Source organism: Solanum dulcamara, chromosome 7 (assembly GCF_947179165.1).
Source record: "Solanum dulcamara chromosome 7, daSolDulc1.2, whole genome shotgun sequence".
NCBI classification, from domain to species: domain Eukaryota; kingdom Viridiplantae; phylum Streptophyta; class Magnoliopsida; order Solanales; family Solanaceae; genus Solanum; species Solanum dulcamara.
Window position 1 is genome coordinate 66,872,892 of NC_077243.1, and position 19,211 is coordinate 66,892,102.

The window sequence follows — 19,211 nt, forward strand, 5'->3', positions numbered from 1 at the left end:
CTATTACGTTTATCCCCATGTGATCATTCGATTAATCGCTAGGTCTTATCAGTAAGCACGCCCTTTCTACAACAATTTTTGTATTTTGTTCAAAGTTTGTTGGAAATTAATGTAGTAGTTAAAATGGCATTAGGACTCTATGGTTATTCTACCCATTGTAAGAGAGAAGTATAATACATATACTAAACGTGGGAAGAATGTTAGAAAAAAGTTAAATTGCAGTTTTACCCCTACATTAAATTTTAAATGTTATAAACTATTTAATAAATTAAATATTAAATAATAAATCATCATATTAATACATGAATCAACCACCATAAAGTCTCTTGAATATGTATTCTTTGTATTAATTCCATGTTGGAGTAAATTCATGAATATTTTGTTTTGTTTATCTTCCAATTAGAAATATGAATGGTTATGTTTGCCTTTCACAAAAAAGAAAAAAATCATACAAATCTATATTATATTGCTTTTTTATATATAAATATTTGTATTAATGTGAAGTACATTACATAAATTTTATTTTCACCAACTCTCCATTATGTAAATATATGTAACTCACACTAATAATTATATTCATTATGTTTCTTACTCCCACGTCTCATTTTTCAAATGGATTAATGTCATATTCATGACAACTCTTTGTGTTCCTCAATCCTATCCTATAAATAGAGACATTTGACACAATATTGTACCCACTTAAAACAGTTGAAAAAAATGTATGAGAAAATCTCTATGCTCTCTTCTCTTATCTCTTTTTATTTGTTTTGTTTAATATTTATGTTTCTTGTTTGTTTTAATTGTACAGGTTTCTATTGTTTTGTTATTATTATTGAGAATTTACAGTGTCTTGTTTCTTCATATACATTAGCCTAGCATGTAGTATTAGTATCCTCATTTGAATATTGATTTGTACAATAGTTAATTATTTTTACTTTACGCATTTTAAATCAATTTTATAATTAAAGATGTATTTTCTCTTATTACAAAGATATATGTACTTTCTATCATAAAAAATGATGGATTTTTTTAGTAATGCCAATAGATTTGATGGGGATAAAATATGTCATTTGTAATACAAGATTTATATGAAGTATTTTGGATAAACGTGCAACGCATGTTCCAAGAACTAGTATACTAATAAATAGTGAGAATTCATCCACCAAGATTTCAGCTTTCTGCTTGACTTTGATTCCTGTACAAAAAATAGGTTCTTTGTTCTTTCAATTTTTTCCGGCGAAGCTCTTTTTCTCCGACAAGAGTTTCCTTTTTATTCTTTACTTTTCTGGTGAGGTTTCTCCCCGATGTATGGCTACTTCTTCTTCTTTATTTTTTCGGCGAAGTTTGTTGTCACTTTCTCTCTCTTTCGGCGAAGCATATCTGCCCAGATTTGCCAAGATCTGAACTAGATATACCAACTTCCAGCGGCTTATAGCAGATTTCGACGGTGTTCAGCAGATTTCGATGACGTACACCAGATTTTGGCATCTCCCAGATTTTTTCGGTGACGGTCAGCATTTTCCGGCATGATCTACAGCTCCAGGTCATATCTTTCCTCAACTGATCTAAGTATTATTATATTTTCACTTCCTTTGCTTATTAACAAGTATTTAGATTGATTCTTTTAGTTATTGCTTCCACAAATCTAACATTTACTTTTCCATTTTACTTTAGTTTTTCTTCTTCTTCCTTGGTCTTCCTTACTTTAGATTTTCTTTTGCTTTCACTTAGTGTTTAGTGTTCTTGATTTGCCTATTATCTAGTGTGTGTTGTCTCTCTATAATATATTTTATATTGTCAATTATTATCTTGTTGCTTGTATTTTCTGGATTTATTTGTTATCAGTTTTTCACTTTGTAGTTCGTATCATTTTAGTGGCTTTGGTTACTGGTGGTGGAATAGGGTCATGTCCTCAATTGGGGTTGAAGGCGAGGGGAAATAGTGGTAAGAGGGAGACAGGTTTTCAAAAGTTGAGAGTAGGATCATGGAACATAGGGTCGCTTATAGGGAAGTCCATAGAGCTAGTGAAGAGTCTTGAGAGGAGAAAGATTAATATAGATTGTGTTCAGGAGACTAGATGGGTAGGTTTCAAAGCTCGGGATGTGGACGGATTTGAATTATGGTACTCAGGAGGCTCAAGAGATAGGAATGGAGTAGGTATTCTAGTCGATGTGGATCTTAGGGAGTGTGTGGTGGAGCTAAAGAGGATCAGTGATAGGATGATGTTTATTAAGCTAGTTATAGGTAGGCTTATTGTGAACGTTGTTGGTGCGTATGCACCCCATGTGGGCCTGAATGAAGAAGTCAAAAGGCTCTTTTGGAAGGATTTGGATGAGGTACTAAGAGATATACCGAGTACCAAAAATATTTTCATTGGTGGATATTTTAGTGATCATATCAGTACAACTTCTAATGGTTTTGATGATGTCCATGGAGGCTTTGGGTTTAGGGAAAGGAATGGCGACGGGATATCTCTTCTGGAGTTTGCTAAAGCTTTTGAGTTGGTTATTGCTAACTCGTGTTTTCTGAAGAGGGATGATCAATTGGTCACCTTTAGTAGCACGGTAGCTAAGACTCAGATTGAATACTTACTCTTCTGGAAGAGTGATAGAGGCCTTTGTAAGGATTGCAAGGTTATTTCGAATGAAAATGTTACTACCCAACATAAGCTTTTGGTGATGGACTTGGAGATTAAGAGGGTTAGGAGAAAGAAGACCCTTTATGACCAATCGAGGAATAGATGGGGGGCCTAACTCCCGCCCTTTCTCGGGGGATGGGGGAGAAGTTAATTATTTTAGGGGACTAGAGTAGTAGAGGGGATGTGAACAACATGTGGGACATGATTGCTGGTTCCATTAGAAAAACAGCTACCGAGGTTCTAGGGGTATCGAGAGGAATCTTTGGTGGTCGTCAAAGAGATTGGTGGTGGAATCAAGAAGTACAACACAAAGTGAAAGCTAAGAAGGTTTCCTATACGGAGTGGTTGGAGTGTGTGGATGAGGAGGAGAAAAGTAGGCTTAAAGATATCTATAAGAAAATGAAGACGGAAGCGAAGTGGCGATCACCAGTGCTAAGAAGACAACTTTTGAATGCTTATATGTCGAGTTATGGAAAAAAGGTGGGGTTAAGAGATTGTATAGGCTCACCAAAGTGAGAGAGAAAATTTCGGGACCTGGATCTAATTAAGTGCATCAAGGACAAGGAAGGTGAAGTGTTAGTGGATGAGACATCTATCAAGCAAAGGTGGCAGACTTACTTCCACAAACTCTTAAATAAAAAAGGAAACAGAGACATTGTACTGGGTGATTTAGCGTACTCTCATAGTCTTTGAGACTTTGGGTACTACAGGTGTTTTAGGATTGAATAGGTTCGACGTGCTATTAGCAGGATGAAGAGGGGGAGAGCGACTGGGCCCGATGAGATTCTGGTGGACTTTTGGAAGAGTACTGACAAGGCAGGTTTGGAGTGGTTGACTAAGTTGTTTAATGTTATTTTGAAGACTGATAAAATGCCTGATGAATAGAGGTGGAGTACTATGGTTCCATTGTACAAGAACAAGGGTGATATCTAAAACTATAATAATTATAGGGGTATCAAATTGCTAAACCACACTATGAAGATTTTAGAGTGTGTGGTGGAGATGAGGGTGAGGAGAGAAGTGTCAATATCAGAGAATCAGTTCGAATTCATGCCGAGGCGGTCGACTATTGAAGCAATTCATCTTATGTAGAGACTGGTGGAGAAATTTAGAGAAAGAAAAAGGGATCTTCATTGGTGTTCATTGACCTTGAAAAGGCTTATGACAATATTCCGAGGGATGTTCTCTAGAGGTGTTTGGAGGTTAGAGGTGTCCCAATGGTGTATATTAGGGTGATAAAGGACATGTATGCTGGAGGCAAGACTTGGGTTAGGATGGTGGGAGGTGACTCTGAGTATTTTGCCTTGGTGATGGATGATCTGAAATGTCTCTTAGGAGGAGATTCTATGGTGTATTCTATTTCCAGCTGACATAGCTTTGATTGATAAGACTCTGGACATAGTTAATGATAGGTTAGAGGTTTGGAGAAAAACTCTAGAGTCCAAAGGGTTCAAATTGAGCAAGCCCAAAATAGAATACTTGGAGTGCAAATTTATTATTGTGAAGGATGAAGAGGAAATGGAAGTAAGGCTTGTCACTCAACCTATCCCCAAGACAAAAAGCTTTAAATTTCTTGGGTCCATCATCTAGCATAGTGGGGACATCAATGATGATGTCACGCATCGCATTAGAGCAGCGTGGATAAAATGGAGGCTTTTCTTTAGAGTTATGTGTGATAAGAAAGTACCAACTAAACTTAGAGGTAAGTTCTACAGAATGGTGGTTAAGTCGGCATTGTTATATGGAGTGGAGTGCTGACCAGTAAAGAACTCTCATATTTAGAAGATGCTTGTTGTGGAGATGAGGATGCTGAGATGGATGTGTAGACATACTAGGAGTGATAAGATTAGGAATGAGGTTATTCGGGAGAAGGTGAGAGTGGCCTCTATGCCAGACAAGATGAGAGAAGCGAGACTGAGATGGTTAGGGCATGTGCAGAGGAGGGGTGTTGACGCCTCAGTTAGGAGGTACTAGCGATTGGATTTGGGGGTTATGCGAAGGGGTTAGGGGTAGACCAAAAAAATATTGGTGAGAGGTGATTAGACAAGATATTGTGCTACTCCATATCACCGAGGATATGACCTTAGATAGAAATGAGTGTAGGTCGCGGATTAGGATAGAAGGTTAGTAGCGATAGAATGATGTCTTGCCATGTGATCGGTTTAGGGTGGTCGTAGGTCTAGGTGTGTCTTTAAAGTTGTGTTGTTATTTCCTTTATTTATCACATTACTTTGATATCATTATTGTTCTTGTCTTGTAAAATTTGCATCGCTTTTTGTTTTATTGCCATTTTGCTATATATATTATTTTTCTCTATTACTTGGGACTGTTACTTTGAGCTGATGGTCTTTCAGAAACAACCTCTCTATCTCCATGAGGTAGTGGTATGGTCTACATACATCTTACCCTTCCCAAATCCCACTTGTGGGATTTCACTGGGTATGTTGTTGTTGTTGTAGTATTTATAAGGGGTCGTTGGTGGCTGTTTAGATTTATATGGGTATTAGTTATTGGATCTTTTACCCCACATAAAATAATGCACAAATAACTTATATATGTATTAGTTATGTGAGTTTCTAAATTCCTAACCAAATATTATATTAATTTTATACATAAGTAACTTACTTTCAAATAACTTATTTATGTATTAGTTATGTGAGTTTCTAAATTCCTAACCAAACATCATAATAATTTTATACATAAATAACTTACTTCCTAATATCTACTATACATTGTATAACTTTAAGAAGTTAACATGTGAATAAGTCGCCTCTTTACTAGCTACCAGACAATCTATTACTATATTAAAAAAGGCTCCAGTTATTTATAGTACAAATGGAACACACAATAGTGTTTAGTGTTAAAGGGAACAATATACTATAGATTTTAGTGTGTTATTATAAAGTGAAGGATTGAGGGAAGTTTTAATGCCCAAGTTAAGTAGAAAGCGAGGCTACAAATGATTTTATTAATATTAATAAGGACTATGGGCCGAATATTTTTTATATTGGAAAGAAAACACAAAATAAAACAAATCTGGCCCAAACAATGGCCCAAGTCCAACATAAATAAAAGAAAAAAGAAAAAAAATTAAAGATAGAACAATGACAAAATGATCTAGTACAACATAAAGTTGTAACTAGAAAGTTCCTGAAAATGTTGTCGGCTTAAATTGTTGCTTTAGGAAAGTTGAGACTTTTCCACTTCCAAATCCCCATCGTTGTTGATGTTCACTCTTAAAGAAACTCGACTGAGCTCAAATTCAGTGATATGTCTATTGTGGTTCTCTCGTGGACCACATACCTCCATTGATGTTGCTGTGAGCAAGAGTCTTCATCTTTCCCTTTCATTTCCACAGGTAATCTACTAAATTCTCACTTTATTTTTGAGTAATTTTGTTGCACGTGAGTCCCAAAGTTATTGTGTAGTACTTCTAGGTGTACTAGATTTGTCTCCTTCTTTACTTCATCTCACTTGACATCTCTATAGCTTTATCAGATATGTGAAAATTGGTTGAGCTGTTGTAATTGATGTGACTGTATCCCATGGTATGTTGTGATTTCAGCCTTACTCTTAATATGAATTAGCATATAAAACATGTTTATTTCATAATCCATACATTTCATGTAATGTATATTGTTGTACCTTTACCCCTCTCACGATCATGCTTGAATTCATGATCCCTAATTCTGAGTGTGGATACTTTTTGCTTATCTAGTGTCATGCCTTGAATCCACACCCTAGGTGTGACCGACACTCAAAAATTATTGTTGGTTCTAAGAGAACCCTTGGCTTGGCTAACTACTCAGCGGAAAACTCAACTTAATACAACAGTATAACAAGATGGGCATGGAAAGTATAAAAGTACCACTCCTCAGATATAAGTCAGAAAATAATCTAAAATATATGAATAAATCAAGGTTTGAAACATCAATAAAGAAATATTGGACTGACTCTCTAATCTATCTATGAAGCCTCTAAATAACTCGAAATAGGTGCCTGAGAAACCTCACGGCTATCTCTAATGAACTACTAAATAATGAAAGAATAATTGTAAAGGAGTTCCTCCGAACACAAGGAGGTCTCACCAAAATCTGGAGAAGTATGATTTTCAATGAAGAGTCTGTTGATGATCTTTAACACCTATATTTGTATCATGAAATGATGCAACATAGAAATATGTCAGTACATGAAATGTACGGTAAGTAAAATGGCTGAATAGATACACAATTGAACTGAATACTCAAAAGGGAATACTGAAAATAACTCTATTGAATATGAATATAAAGCATGCAAGTATAATGAAACATCAGGGCTTTACACTTAACTAAAATAAGAAATACATCTCAAGATAATATAATATTTTCTCTTCTTGGGGAGTTTCTCTAATTGACAACCGATCAAAATTGTTTGCAATTTTGAGAACCATCGCTATAAGCCTCGTGACACAATGAACTCGTGATGATACAATGTACTGCTCACATTTCTAGAGCTATCCATTACCTTTTCTATATAAGGGACACAAACTCAACTCATGGATACATATAAAAGTCCGTATTAGGGACTGAAGTGAGGAGTAGCTTGAACCAACGGTATGATCTTATTCTATGCTAGCTACGTAGTTTATGGGGTTTGAGTTATCTGAACTCTTACCCAAATAAGTGCTTAGTATTACTCCCAAAATTATGCAATAATGCTCATATAATAAGGTGAGTAAAATACTCAAAATACTTCTCATTTTGTCTCATTGGACTTTACTTTGATTACCTCAACTCTTTCTCAAAACTCTTTAATACTCTTTTAAAACAACCATACATGTTGGAACTACTTGTGTTCCCTCAAAAGTCATTCTCAAAATGATGCATAATAGCTGACTCAAAACTTTCAAAACTTAATAAATGTACTCGGGACACTCATGTTCCCTCAAAACTCTTCTTTTACTCATAGCATAAAAAATACTCTTTAATTAATTAAACAAATGCATTATAGGAAGCAAAGTAATAACTCAACTAAGGTTCATGTGAAACTTGGCATGAACAACTATTCAAGAATAAGACTTACATTAATAAACACAATCTCAATAATTAAACACAACACTCAATAATAGAAATCATAACTCATCCAAAAACTCAATAGAATTCTGGTTAAAACTCAAACTTGAACTAATACTAACTGAACTGAGATATAGGGCATGAGGAAGAACTCAATTCATCACTATAAATAGCCTTACCTATCTGGAAGAATAACGTTCTTGACGAAACTCAAAAAATTCAATGAATGCTCTTGAATCCTATCTTTTTCTCCATTTGGAACCTTGCTCTGTGATTTGGAAGGAATTATGGGAGGAAAAGCTCATAGGGTATTTATAATGAACTTAACTTTTTCCTAAAACATCAAGAGTTTGGATTGGAAAGGATAGGAAAAAACCAACTATCCTTCATTAAAATCTTATTTAGGTTGTCTACAGACCGTATGAACTCCTACGGGCCGTAGATGACGCATCGTAGAAAGTCTGTTGATTCTCTGAGTCTGAATTTGGGTCTATGAGCCTCTTTTATATGTCATAAACCCTATTATGGGTGGTCCTACTAAGTCTTAGGAAAAGTACTGAGAGGGCTTCTCTAAAGTTGGGTCTACGAACCCTTGTTTAGGTGGTAGACCCTACTACGGGTCGTATAGGCTGGTCTTGGAAAGACACTGAGGTGGCCTACAAGATTTTGTTCTACAAGATCTTCTACTTGTCGTAGAATCCCTTCATCCTATATGCCTTAGTTCTGAGTCTCTGAATATTTCCTACGAGCACCACCCATGGTTTGTAGAAGCCACTCATAGAAAGTTGAAAGAAGACTTACATATTTCTAAGTCTGGGAGTGATCTACGAGCCTTACCTACGACCTGTAGGTACTGCTTGTGGTTCATAGAGTTAAGGGACCTTTCTCACTTTCTTCTAGTTTTTTTGAGGGGTCTGAGCTAGGATACTTTGGGGTATTAAAAAATATCCCCCTTGGGATCATTCATCCTTAAATGATGATCAAGATAAGAATTTATACATGGCACGAATGAAAAGCAAGAATTGAAATACTCAAACACTCAAGAGACACTAAATCTGATATAGGAAAAAGAGTATTACCTTCAACACCAACACTAGGAGAAACGAATAGATTATGGTATTTAAATTTCATATCCTCTCTGGCTTCCCATGTCTCCTTTTCCACAAACTAATTCTTCAAAAAATCTTTGAGTGAAGCCACCTCTTTGGTCCTCAATTTATGAACTTGACAATCAAGAATCTGGACCACAATCCCTTATAAGACAGGTTATCCTTAACACCAATGCTTTCTGTAGGGACAATGAGAGAAGAATCTCTTAAGCACTTCTTAAGCATGGAAATATGAAACACTAGATGAATAAATGCTAACTCTGATGATAACTCTAACTCATAAGCTACATTACTAACTCTCTTTGTAATATGATAGGGACCAGTAAAATGGGGACTATACTTCCCTTTCTTTCTAAATCTCATAACACCTTTAATGGGTGAAACCTTCAAATACACTTAATCATTCACCTCAAACTCTAAGTCTCTTCTCCAAATATTAGTGTAGGACTTTTGCCGACTTTGTGCGGTTTTCAACCTCTCTTGGATTATCTTCACCTTTTCCATAGTTGATGAACCAAGTCTGGCCCTATCAACTCAGCTTCACCAACTTTGGACCAACCAATTGGTGATCTACATCTCCTCCCATAAAAAGCCTCATAAAGAGCCATATGAATACATGAGTGATAACTGTTGTTGTATGCAAACTCTATAAGAGGCAAATGTTCATCCCAACTACCTTTAAAATCAATGACACAAACTATTAATATGTCCTCTAGAGTCTAAATAGAATTCTTTGTCTGAACATTTTTCTGAGGATAAAATGCAGTACTAAGATTCATCGTTGAACCTAGACTATTTTGAAGGGACTTCCAAAATTGGGTGGTGAAATGAACCCCTCTATCTGAAATGATGGACAAAGGAACTCCATGAAGTCTGACTATCTCTCGAATGTACAATATGGCGTAGTCCTCTGTTGATTCGGTAGTCTTAACAAACAAGAAGTGGGTAGATTTAGTCATTTGATCTACAATTACCCAAATTGACTCATGATATAGGTGAGATGCTGGTAAGCCTGTGACAAAATCCATATTGATCATCCCCATTTCTATTTTGGAAGCTCTATATTCTAATCTACACCACAAGACCTTTGATGTTCAACTTTGACATGTTGACAATTCAAGCACTCAGCAACAAACTGTGCAATATCTCTTTTCATACCACTCCACCAATAGTCTTTTTTTCAAGTCATGGTACATCTTGTGGAACCCGAATGAATCGAATATCTATAGTAATGGGCCTTTTCCACGATTCTTTCTCGAAGACCATCAACATTTGGAACACACAATGAGCTTTGATACCTCAATACACCATGTCCCCCTTGTGCAAAATGCATCGCCTTCTTCTTATGAAAATCTTCTTTTAACTGAAATAGGATGGGGTCTTGGTCTTGATTTTCCTTCAGTTCTACCACTAGCGAAGATTCATACCCATTCTGAACAATGAAACCACCTTCATTTGAGTCCACAAGGAAAAATCCCAATTATGTAAGTCTACTCACTTCCTTAGCCAACTCCGTCTTTTCTTACTCCACGTGAGTAGTACTTCCCATGGATAAATTTCTAAGAGCATCAACAACAACATTAGCATTACTTGGGTGGTGGAGAATGCTCATATCACAATCCTTAAGCAACATCTCTTCTACCTCAAGTTTAGCTCTTTTTGACTAAAGACATATTGAAGACTCTTGTGATCATTAAACACATCGACATATATGCCGTAGGTATAATGACGCCATATATTGAGAGAAAAAACCATTGCTGCCCACTCGAGATCATTAGTTGGGTAATTTCTCTCATGGATTTTAAGCTGTCTGGAGGCATAATCTATAACTTTACCTTTCTGCATCAACATACAACCTAGTTCAATACCGGACGCATCACAGTAGGTAACAAAACCATCTCTTCCCTTAGGTAGGGACAAAACTAGAGTAGTAATCAGTTTGGTTTTCAACTCCTGAAAGCCCTTTTCATAAGCTTTAGATATTGCAACTTGTTATTATTTTGGGTCAACTTAGTCAATGAATATGATATGGATGATATTCCCTCGACAAACCTTCTGTAATAACCCGCCAAACCCAAGAAATTTATTATATCAATCGAGGATGTGGGTCTGGGCCAATTCTTTACTACCTCGATCTTTTGCAAATTAACATGTATACCTTCACCAAAAATAATATGTCCTAGGAATGCCAAAGATGCAAGCCAACATTCACACTTCAAAAATTTAGTATACAACTCCCCTTCCTTGTAAGTTTGGACAACAATTCTGAGATGGTTGGCATGCTCTTCCTCATTTCTGAAGTAGATCAGGATGTCATTGATGAACATAATAACAAATATAACACGACACTACTTAAACACTCTATTTATGAGGTCCATAAATGCGGCAGGAGCGTTAGTCAAACCAAAGGACATAATAAGGAACTCATAATAACCATAATGGGTTATGAAGGTAGTCTTTGAGATGTTTCTTTCTCTCACTTTCACCTGATGATAGCCTGATTTAAGTTCTATCTTAGAGAAATAAGTTGTACTCTGAAGTTGGTTGAACAGGTCATCGATTCTAGGAAGAGAATACTTATTCTTTATGAGACCTTGTTCTATTGACGGTAGTCAATACACATTCTAAGGGAACCATCTTTCTTTTGAATGAATAGGACATAAGCACCCCAAGGTGAGATACTCAGCCTAATGAAACCATTATCAAGAAGATTTTTCAATTGTTTTTTAACTCTTTCAACTTAGCTGGAGCCATTTTATATGATGGAATAGATATTGGCTGAGTATCAGGAAGAACATCTATTCTAAACTCTCTCTACTAGTCGGGAGGGACTCCAAGTAGATCCTCAAGAAATAATTTAGGAAACTCATTCGCGACTGTAACTGACTAAAGATATAGTGTCTCGACACTATTATCTTTAAATCGAACAATGTGGTAGATAAACCTCTTGAAAACTAACTTTCTATTCTTAAGGTATGAAATGAAACGACCCTTAGGCATTGCTGAACTACTCTTCCACTCAAATACCGGCTCATTTAGAAATTGGAATTTGATAACTCGAGTTCTATAATCGACTAAGGCATAAAGAACATAAAGCAAGTCCATACCTTGAATGACATCAAAATCTACCATATATAACTCAAATAAGTCCACTATGGTATTTTATGATAGATGGAAACTGTACAATCTCTATAGACTCTTTTTGCTAGAGTGGACTCACCAATCGGAGTAGAAATACTAAAGGGTTCTAAAAGACGTTCGGGACAGATCCTAAACTCCAAGGCTATTTATAATTCACAAATGATAAATTTTCACCTGGATCAAGTAAGGCATAAAAATCAAGAGAAATAACTTTGAGCATACCAGTAACAACATTTGGCGAGTTCTCCTGATCTTGACGACTAGCCATAACATACAAACGGTTTGAACCTCCACTTGTCCCTGAAGTAGTACCCTTTTAGGCCACTCTACTTGATGGTGCTGCTAAAGTAGACTAGGCCTTATTTCCCATATTACCTTGTCTTTCCAATAAACAATCTCTCATATAGTGACCCATCTAACTGCACTTGTAGCAACTACTAGTTCCACCTCGACACTCTCCCAAATAGAGTTTACCACACTTACTACAAGGAGCCTTTGATGAAGAAACTCTGGGCATATTTCCTTGAGACTGAGAAAAGTAGACAAATAGTACCCCCTGTAGATGGTTGTTTTTTTCTATAAGCATGAACACATAGTTACGATTTTAGTCCCCGCTAAAACAATCCTGAACTCTAAAATTCTAATATCTCTGTGACCTTTGATAATTCCTATTTTTGATGCCGATGCACTTGCTGATGATGTTGCATAGACAGAAGACCTCTTCTTAAAGAATGACCGATATCCATTACCATTCTTCTAGTGATTGGGCTCATGTCTCGCTGACTTTACCCTCTTACTCTATTTCTCCTCTCTATCCTTTTTATTTCCCTCCTCAACCTGTTGTGCATAGACAATGATTCTGGAAATGTCCATGTCTGAAATAAGGAAAGTGGCCTTGCACTATTCTTTCACATGCTTGCCTAATACAGAGACAAACTTTCTCTTTTTTGATCTCACATCAGGAACCATCTTTGGAGAATACCTGGATAGCTTAATGAATTTAAGATTATAGTCCTTTACTATCAACCCCTCATGTTTCATATTTACAAACTCTTCCACCTTTGCCTATGTCACCTCTCTAGGGAAGAATGGTCTAAGAACGCACCCTCGAACTTGTCCATGCAGTTGGCTCAGTATCTTCACTGTGAATCTTTTCCTACTAATTGTACTAAATGTTAACTACATCCTTGATCTGATAAGAAACTAGATCAACTCCCTCGACCTTAGTAGCATGCATGACCTGGAGAATTTTCCATATCTCATCAATGAAGTTCTGGGGATCCTCTTCAACCTTGGACCCGGTGAAGATTGATGGATTTATTTTCAAAAAAATCTCTGATCCTCGTAAGAGCTAAAGACTCTTTTGAATTAGAGCTAGTAACTGGAGTGATTTGATGGCTTGACTAAGAGTGAGCATACTGCTCGGTCCTCCTAACTTTGCCTCAGAAGTGAGGAGAGGTTGTGGAGCAGGTGTATGTAACCTCATGATCTCTAGTATCAGCAACTTGGTCAGACATACGAGCTCCATTCCTAGTCTGCATTCTCAATGGTGGAGGCATGGTGTTGGTAGAATATCAGTGCTGGAGACGTTCCTTTGCCTAATGGTGTATTTTTGGGGCATGATCTGAAAACGTGCAAATGAATGAGTTAGAAGAAACTTTAATAGAGTCAAACTCTATTGAATTAATATAAGAAATGAAACAAGGGTGATACTGTCATGACCCAACCTCGTAGGTTGCGATTGGGGTTCGACCTCGACCACCGTATATGTACCTATTAGCTACACTTAAGTTGAACCGTGTGTGATGTGATACTATACATAACTCTAATGGGTCTAATTTGTTTCCATAAACCTGTAGCCTCATTCATCTGTATCATAAAAGAAAAGAGCATGCGAGCCGACGAGGCTGCTATACCACGAAAACATTTGCAATAAGTCATATGAGCACAATTGAAATGAACTTACAAATAACCCGCATACACATGTCTACAGACCTCTAAGAGTAATAACTACATCATATGGAGGGACAGGGTCCCCGCCATACCCCTGCATAAATAAATATATATATCAAATGACCAGTATCAAAAATTAGCCTCTAGAACAGTGGAGCACTTTCAACATAGCAGAGAGGAACTCCTAACCTGACGGATCTCCAAAATGAGCATCTGTACCTGCGCGCATGAAATGCAGCCCCCCGAGAAAAGAAGGGTCAGTACGATATATGTACTGAGTATGTAAAACATAACACATCATAACTGAGACCATATTTGAAATAGGGATGCAAGGGACAAGTATAATAATTAACAGATTACTATACCAATATCTTAGGACACGTAATCATATACATCATTATATGCTGTGCCCAACCCTCTAGTGAACTTGGTGTCATAATCATTTCCTCATATTCATATGTCATCGTATCATCATGCATTTTATTTTATCATATCATCATATACGGTATGATATCATCGTATACGGTATAATCTTATCATGTATATTATTGTATTACATTCGGTTCACTACGGGGCTCAAGGTCACAAATGTATCACTCTAATCTCATATACATGCCTACATAAAGTATCTGGCCCTTTAGTGAGGGACTCAGTGAATGGAGTGGTGTACGTCTATAGCGTACCATTATAATATACATACTGTATCCGTCCCTCTAGGGAGGGACTCGGTGTTCCTTCCTCATTTTGCCATATATACTATCATATTACAGTCAGCCCGAGACTCATTGAATAATCGTATCATTATAACATATAACATATATCACACCTCACGTATAGAATCTTCTCTTCATGCGTAGAACTGTACACATTTGGCCTGGGACACAGTGAAAAAAGTAGTAAAACTATGCACGATAATGTTCCCGGCCTATCATGGGACTCGAGAAAGGATGGGTTACAGTATGCATGAGTAGAGTAGTGAGAAACCATATGCAACTAAGTCATTATTTGAGACTCAATAAAATCATCAAGTGAACCATCACCTGAAGATCAGGGGAGTAATTATCCGAGGTACCCCTTTAGATGTCATTAGGGTTTACATAAGTTGGGACTGCAGGGATCACCAACATGCATCAAAATAATGCCACACAATTTATGAAATCAGAAGTATAGTTTATGCAATCAGAAACACAACTTATGTAGTAAAGACTCACTTATGCAATCAGAGGCATTTATCATTTCATAGCCTTTAGGAAGAGGAGCTTATATCTCCACTTACTATTCAATATATTGATGGCTTAAGAGTAGTGGGTGAACCACTTTAAGACTCTTAATATTCAAAAGTGTGTAAAAGTCACGAGTGACACTCAGAGTTCATAATTGGAATTACCTCTAAACCCATATCATATATCCTTTCACTTAAAATTAAGCCATTCCAAATGAAAGAAGAGATAGGCTTTACATGTACTACTTTTCATCACATAAAAGACTTAACGACAACAACTCAGCTATTGCAGGAGTTCTAACATCAAGAAGTAAATGAGAGTTTCAACTTATATTCAGGGATTTATGAATGGATTGAATCCCAAATATTATATACATATCATTCATAACTTACATCTAAGACATGCCAAAAGAAAAGAAAGATAGCTCTACATACTTATTCCAAAAACACGCCAAAAGAAAGCTTCACATACCTCGTATGGACTTCTCTTAATCACGTCCATGTCTTCGTCCTCCAAACCTATTTAACATGGAAGCAAGGCAAGTATAAACAACCTTAAACTTTTCATAGACTTCGGTTGCACCTTAGTATTCACATAACTCATTTCCTCGCTCGCCTCTTCGACTAGTTCCTTAAGTCATTTAAAGAGTTACCGGAAATTAGGCAGCATCTCCCCTATAATATGCCCTATTAGAACTCCCAATTACATACCTAATTACTACATCCAACCAAAAACAACAACCTGCAGCTCATATACAAGTAAAACATGGCAATATTACACAGTATAAACTCTACCCAACTTGCTAAAAATTGTAATACCAAAATAGGGTTTCTAATCTTTGTTTCGCAAAACCTTTACTTATATGAAACGAGGAGTCATGTGGCTGAAACAAAATCACCCACACCCCTTTTAAAATACATTTAGTCCCTGCAACACATCACCACACACCTTCAGCAGCATCCCACATGCACAACATCCCATTTCGACTACAATTTAACTACGACGACTTCAATTTTGATTGTTTCTATTATCGAGCATTTACACGACCTTTGTTATACTTCCAGCAGTATACAAGGTATATAGTACCCTAAAAACCAACCCCATAATGTCCAAATTTAAAGGATAAGTCTTACCTTACCCGAAATTGGCCAAAACACGCCAAAACTCACCTCAGAACTTCTTTAGTTGCACTGAAACTGTGTGGATTGTTTGCTGTCCGTTTTGGCTGCACCAATTCATGATTTTATACTTATAATACCTCCATATCATCGTGGTATATACTAGATAATTAATTTACGGAGCAAAATTGGGACTTACCTATTTTTCTCCTCCAAGTTGTCACGTTTTTCTCTCTTGTTCTAGGGTTTGTTTTTGACTTCCTTTGCTGAAGATTTTTGGATAAGGAACTGAACTTATGAGTCATTTAGCATGTATATAAGGGCTTCCTTGGAGGTGACATGTGTTATCCCCTTAGGGTGACACGTGTCAAGCTATGATTGGCCACCGTATTATGCTACCAACTAGGGACTGCCATGTAGAAGTGGGGTCCACCTCCCCCAAGTAGGTGGGTCACCTACTTGACCCCAAGAAGGTGGGTCACCTGCTTGCTTGAGGTGCTGCCATATGTCCCTCCTCCATTGGCTGCCATGTGTCATTTTTTCCCCTTCCTCATAGGTTCGTAATCTCATCTTATTTTAGGAGCCTATGTAATCCATGATACGTAATCTAGGTATGTCCTTGAGCAACTCAAGTGTAATAGACTTCTAAATTAGTAGCTTACATAGGTACATCGAGTCCTATGACTCATTACTTGGCCTCTACTTCCTTCCGGATTCTTATGACTCTATTTCCAACCTTCTCTACTATGGGGTATCACATTCTCCCTTCCTTAGAGTGGTTTGATGGTGTCGTGGCGTATTTGGATCACATGATAATGTCTAAGGAAATTAAGAGATATTCCGAGCTCGAAAGTGTGGGGTGTAACATCCTTCCCCCTTTAGAATATTCGTCCCCAAATGTTGAATACAACTTCCCTTAAGACTTTATCCAAATTGTAGGGAGATTCCTTTCTATTGCGATATCATACCTACTCTCATCCAAGTAGTTAATATATGAGTTCCAGGAGTGGGGGTTACCTGTAGACATGTAGAATAGGTATGGATACCTGTGGTTCATGTCTTCTTCAGCTTCCTAGGTTATTTCTTTACGATTTTTATTCCGCCATAATACCTTGACAGAAGCTACGTCTTTAGTTCGCAACCCTTTTAATCTGCCGATCCAGGATGACAATAGGTTGCCCCTCGTAGGATAACTTTCCTTTTCATGTGGACCTCACCCATGAAGAATATTTTGGGAGGGTCGCTGATATATTCACGGAGCATTGATATGTGAAAACTGAATGTATTGCTTTAAATCGGATGATAGATCCAATTCATATGCAACTTTATCTATTTTACGAATGACCTAAGAAGGACCAATGTATCCCTTTATTGCCGACTCTAGGCTGCTAATCGATAGCTTGTCCCTGAATAAGCTTTACTTCATCAATAATTTGTTGGATCCCCTCTGGAATGATCTCCCGCGATTTGTTGGTCCCAAGTAAAACCTTGGCCTACCTAAATACTCAACGGAAGACTCAACTTAATACAAAAATATAACAAGATGGGCATGAAAAGTATAAAAGTACCACTCCAAAATATAAATATGAAAATACTCTGAAATATATGAATAAATCAAGGTTTGAAACATCAATAAAGAAATATTGGACTGGATCTCTACTCTATCTATGAAGCCTGTAAATAACTCTGAATATGTTTTGGGACAAGCTCACGGCTACCTCTAATGAACTACTAAATAATGAAAGAATAACTATAAAGGAGTTCCTCTGAATACAAGGAGGTCTCACCAAAATCTTGAGCAGTATGGTATTTAATGAAGCGTCTATTGATAAGATCTAACACCTGTATCTGTATCATAAAATGATGTAGTATAGAAAGATATCAGTACATAGAATATATGGTATGTAAAATGACTGAATAGATACACAACTGGACTGAATAGTCAAAAGGGAATACTGAAAATAATCAATTGAATGTAAATATATAGCATGCAAGTATAATGAAACATGAAGGCTTTAAACTTAACTAAAATAAGAAATGCAACTCAAGATAATATAATATTTTTTCTTCTTGGGGAGTTTCTCTAATCGACAACCATCACTATGAGCCTCGATGATACAACATACTTCTTACATTGTTTGAGTCATCCATTACCTTTCTAGGATAAGGGACACAAACTTAACTCATGGATAAATATAAAAGTTTGTATCAGGGACTAAAGTGAGGAGTAGCCCAAAACAACGATATGATCCTATCCTATGCTGGCTACACAGTTTATAGGGTTTGAGTTATCTAAACTCTTACCCAAATAAGTGCTCAATAATACTCCCAAAATCATGCAATAAGTATCATATAATAAGGTTAGAAAAATGCTCAAAAATACTTCTCATTTAGTCTCATTGGACTTTTCTTTGATTAGCTTAACTCTTTCTCAAAACTCTTTAATGTTATTTTAAAACAAGCATACATTTTTGAACTACTCGTGTTCCCTCAAAACTCATTCTCAAAAGAATGCATAATAATTGATGATTCACAACTTTCAAAACTTAATGAATGCACCCGCGATACTCATGTTACCTCAAACTCTTCTCTTACTCATAGCATGAAAAATACTCTTTACTTAATTAAAAAATGCATTATACGAAGCACTATAATAACTCAACTAGGATTAATGTGAAACTAGGCATGAAAAACAATTCAAGAATAATAATAACATGAATAATCACAATCTCAATAATTAAACATGGGACTCAATAATAGAAATCATAACTCATCGGAAAACTCAATAGAATTAGGGATAAAACTCAAGTCTAGCTTTTTATTCTCTTCGAACCTTTCTCTATGTCTTGGAAGGAATTTAAGATAGAGTATTGATAAGGGAATTAATTTTGTCCCAAAATATCATGAGTTTGTCTTAAAAAGGGTAGGAAAACACCAAACTACTTTCCTTTCCTTCAAACCAGAAAAGGAGACTCCAT

General features: G+C 36.5%; 2 protein-coding genes across 2 annotated transcripts; both read left to right on the forward strand.

Annotated features, from left to right (window-relative positions):
- The first annotated feature begins 123 nt into the window (after positions 1-123).
- On the forward strand, positions 124-2,753 carry LOC129894820 (uncharacterized). Its single transcript, XM_055970449.1, has 2 exons — positions 124-157; positions 1,861-2,753. The coding sequence occupies exons 1-2, from the start codon at positions 124-126 to the stop codon at positions 2,751-2,753; spliced, it is 927 nt and encodes a 308-aa protein (XP_055826424.1).
- A 77-nt stretch (positions 2,754-2,830) lies between these two features.
- LOC129894821 (uncharacterized) lies at positions 2,831-3,523 on the forward strand. The gene is made up of 2 exons (XM_055970450.1): positions 2,831-3,118; positions 3,368-3,523. Exons 1-2 carry the CDS (start codon positions 2,831-2,833, stop codon positions 3,521-3,523), a joined length of 444 nt encoding a protein of 147 aa, XP_055826425.1.
- Positions 3,524-19,211: the final 15,688 nt, after the last annotated feature.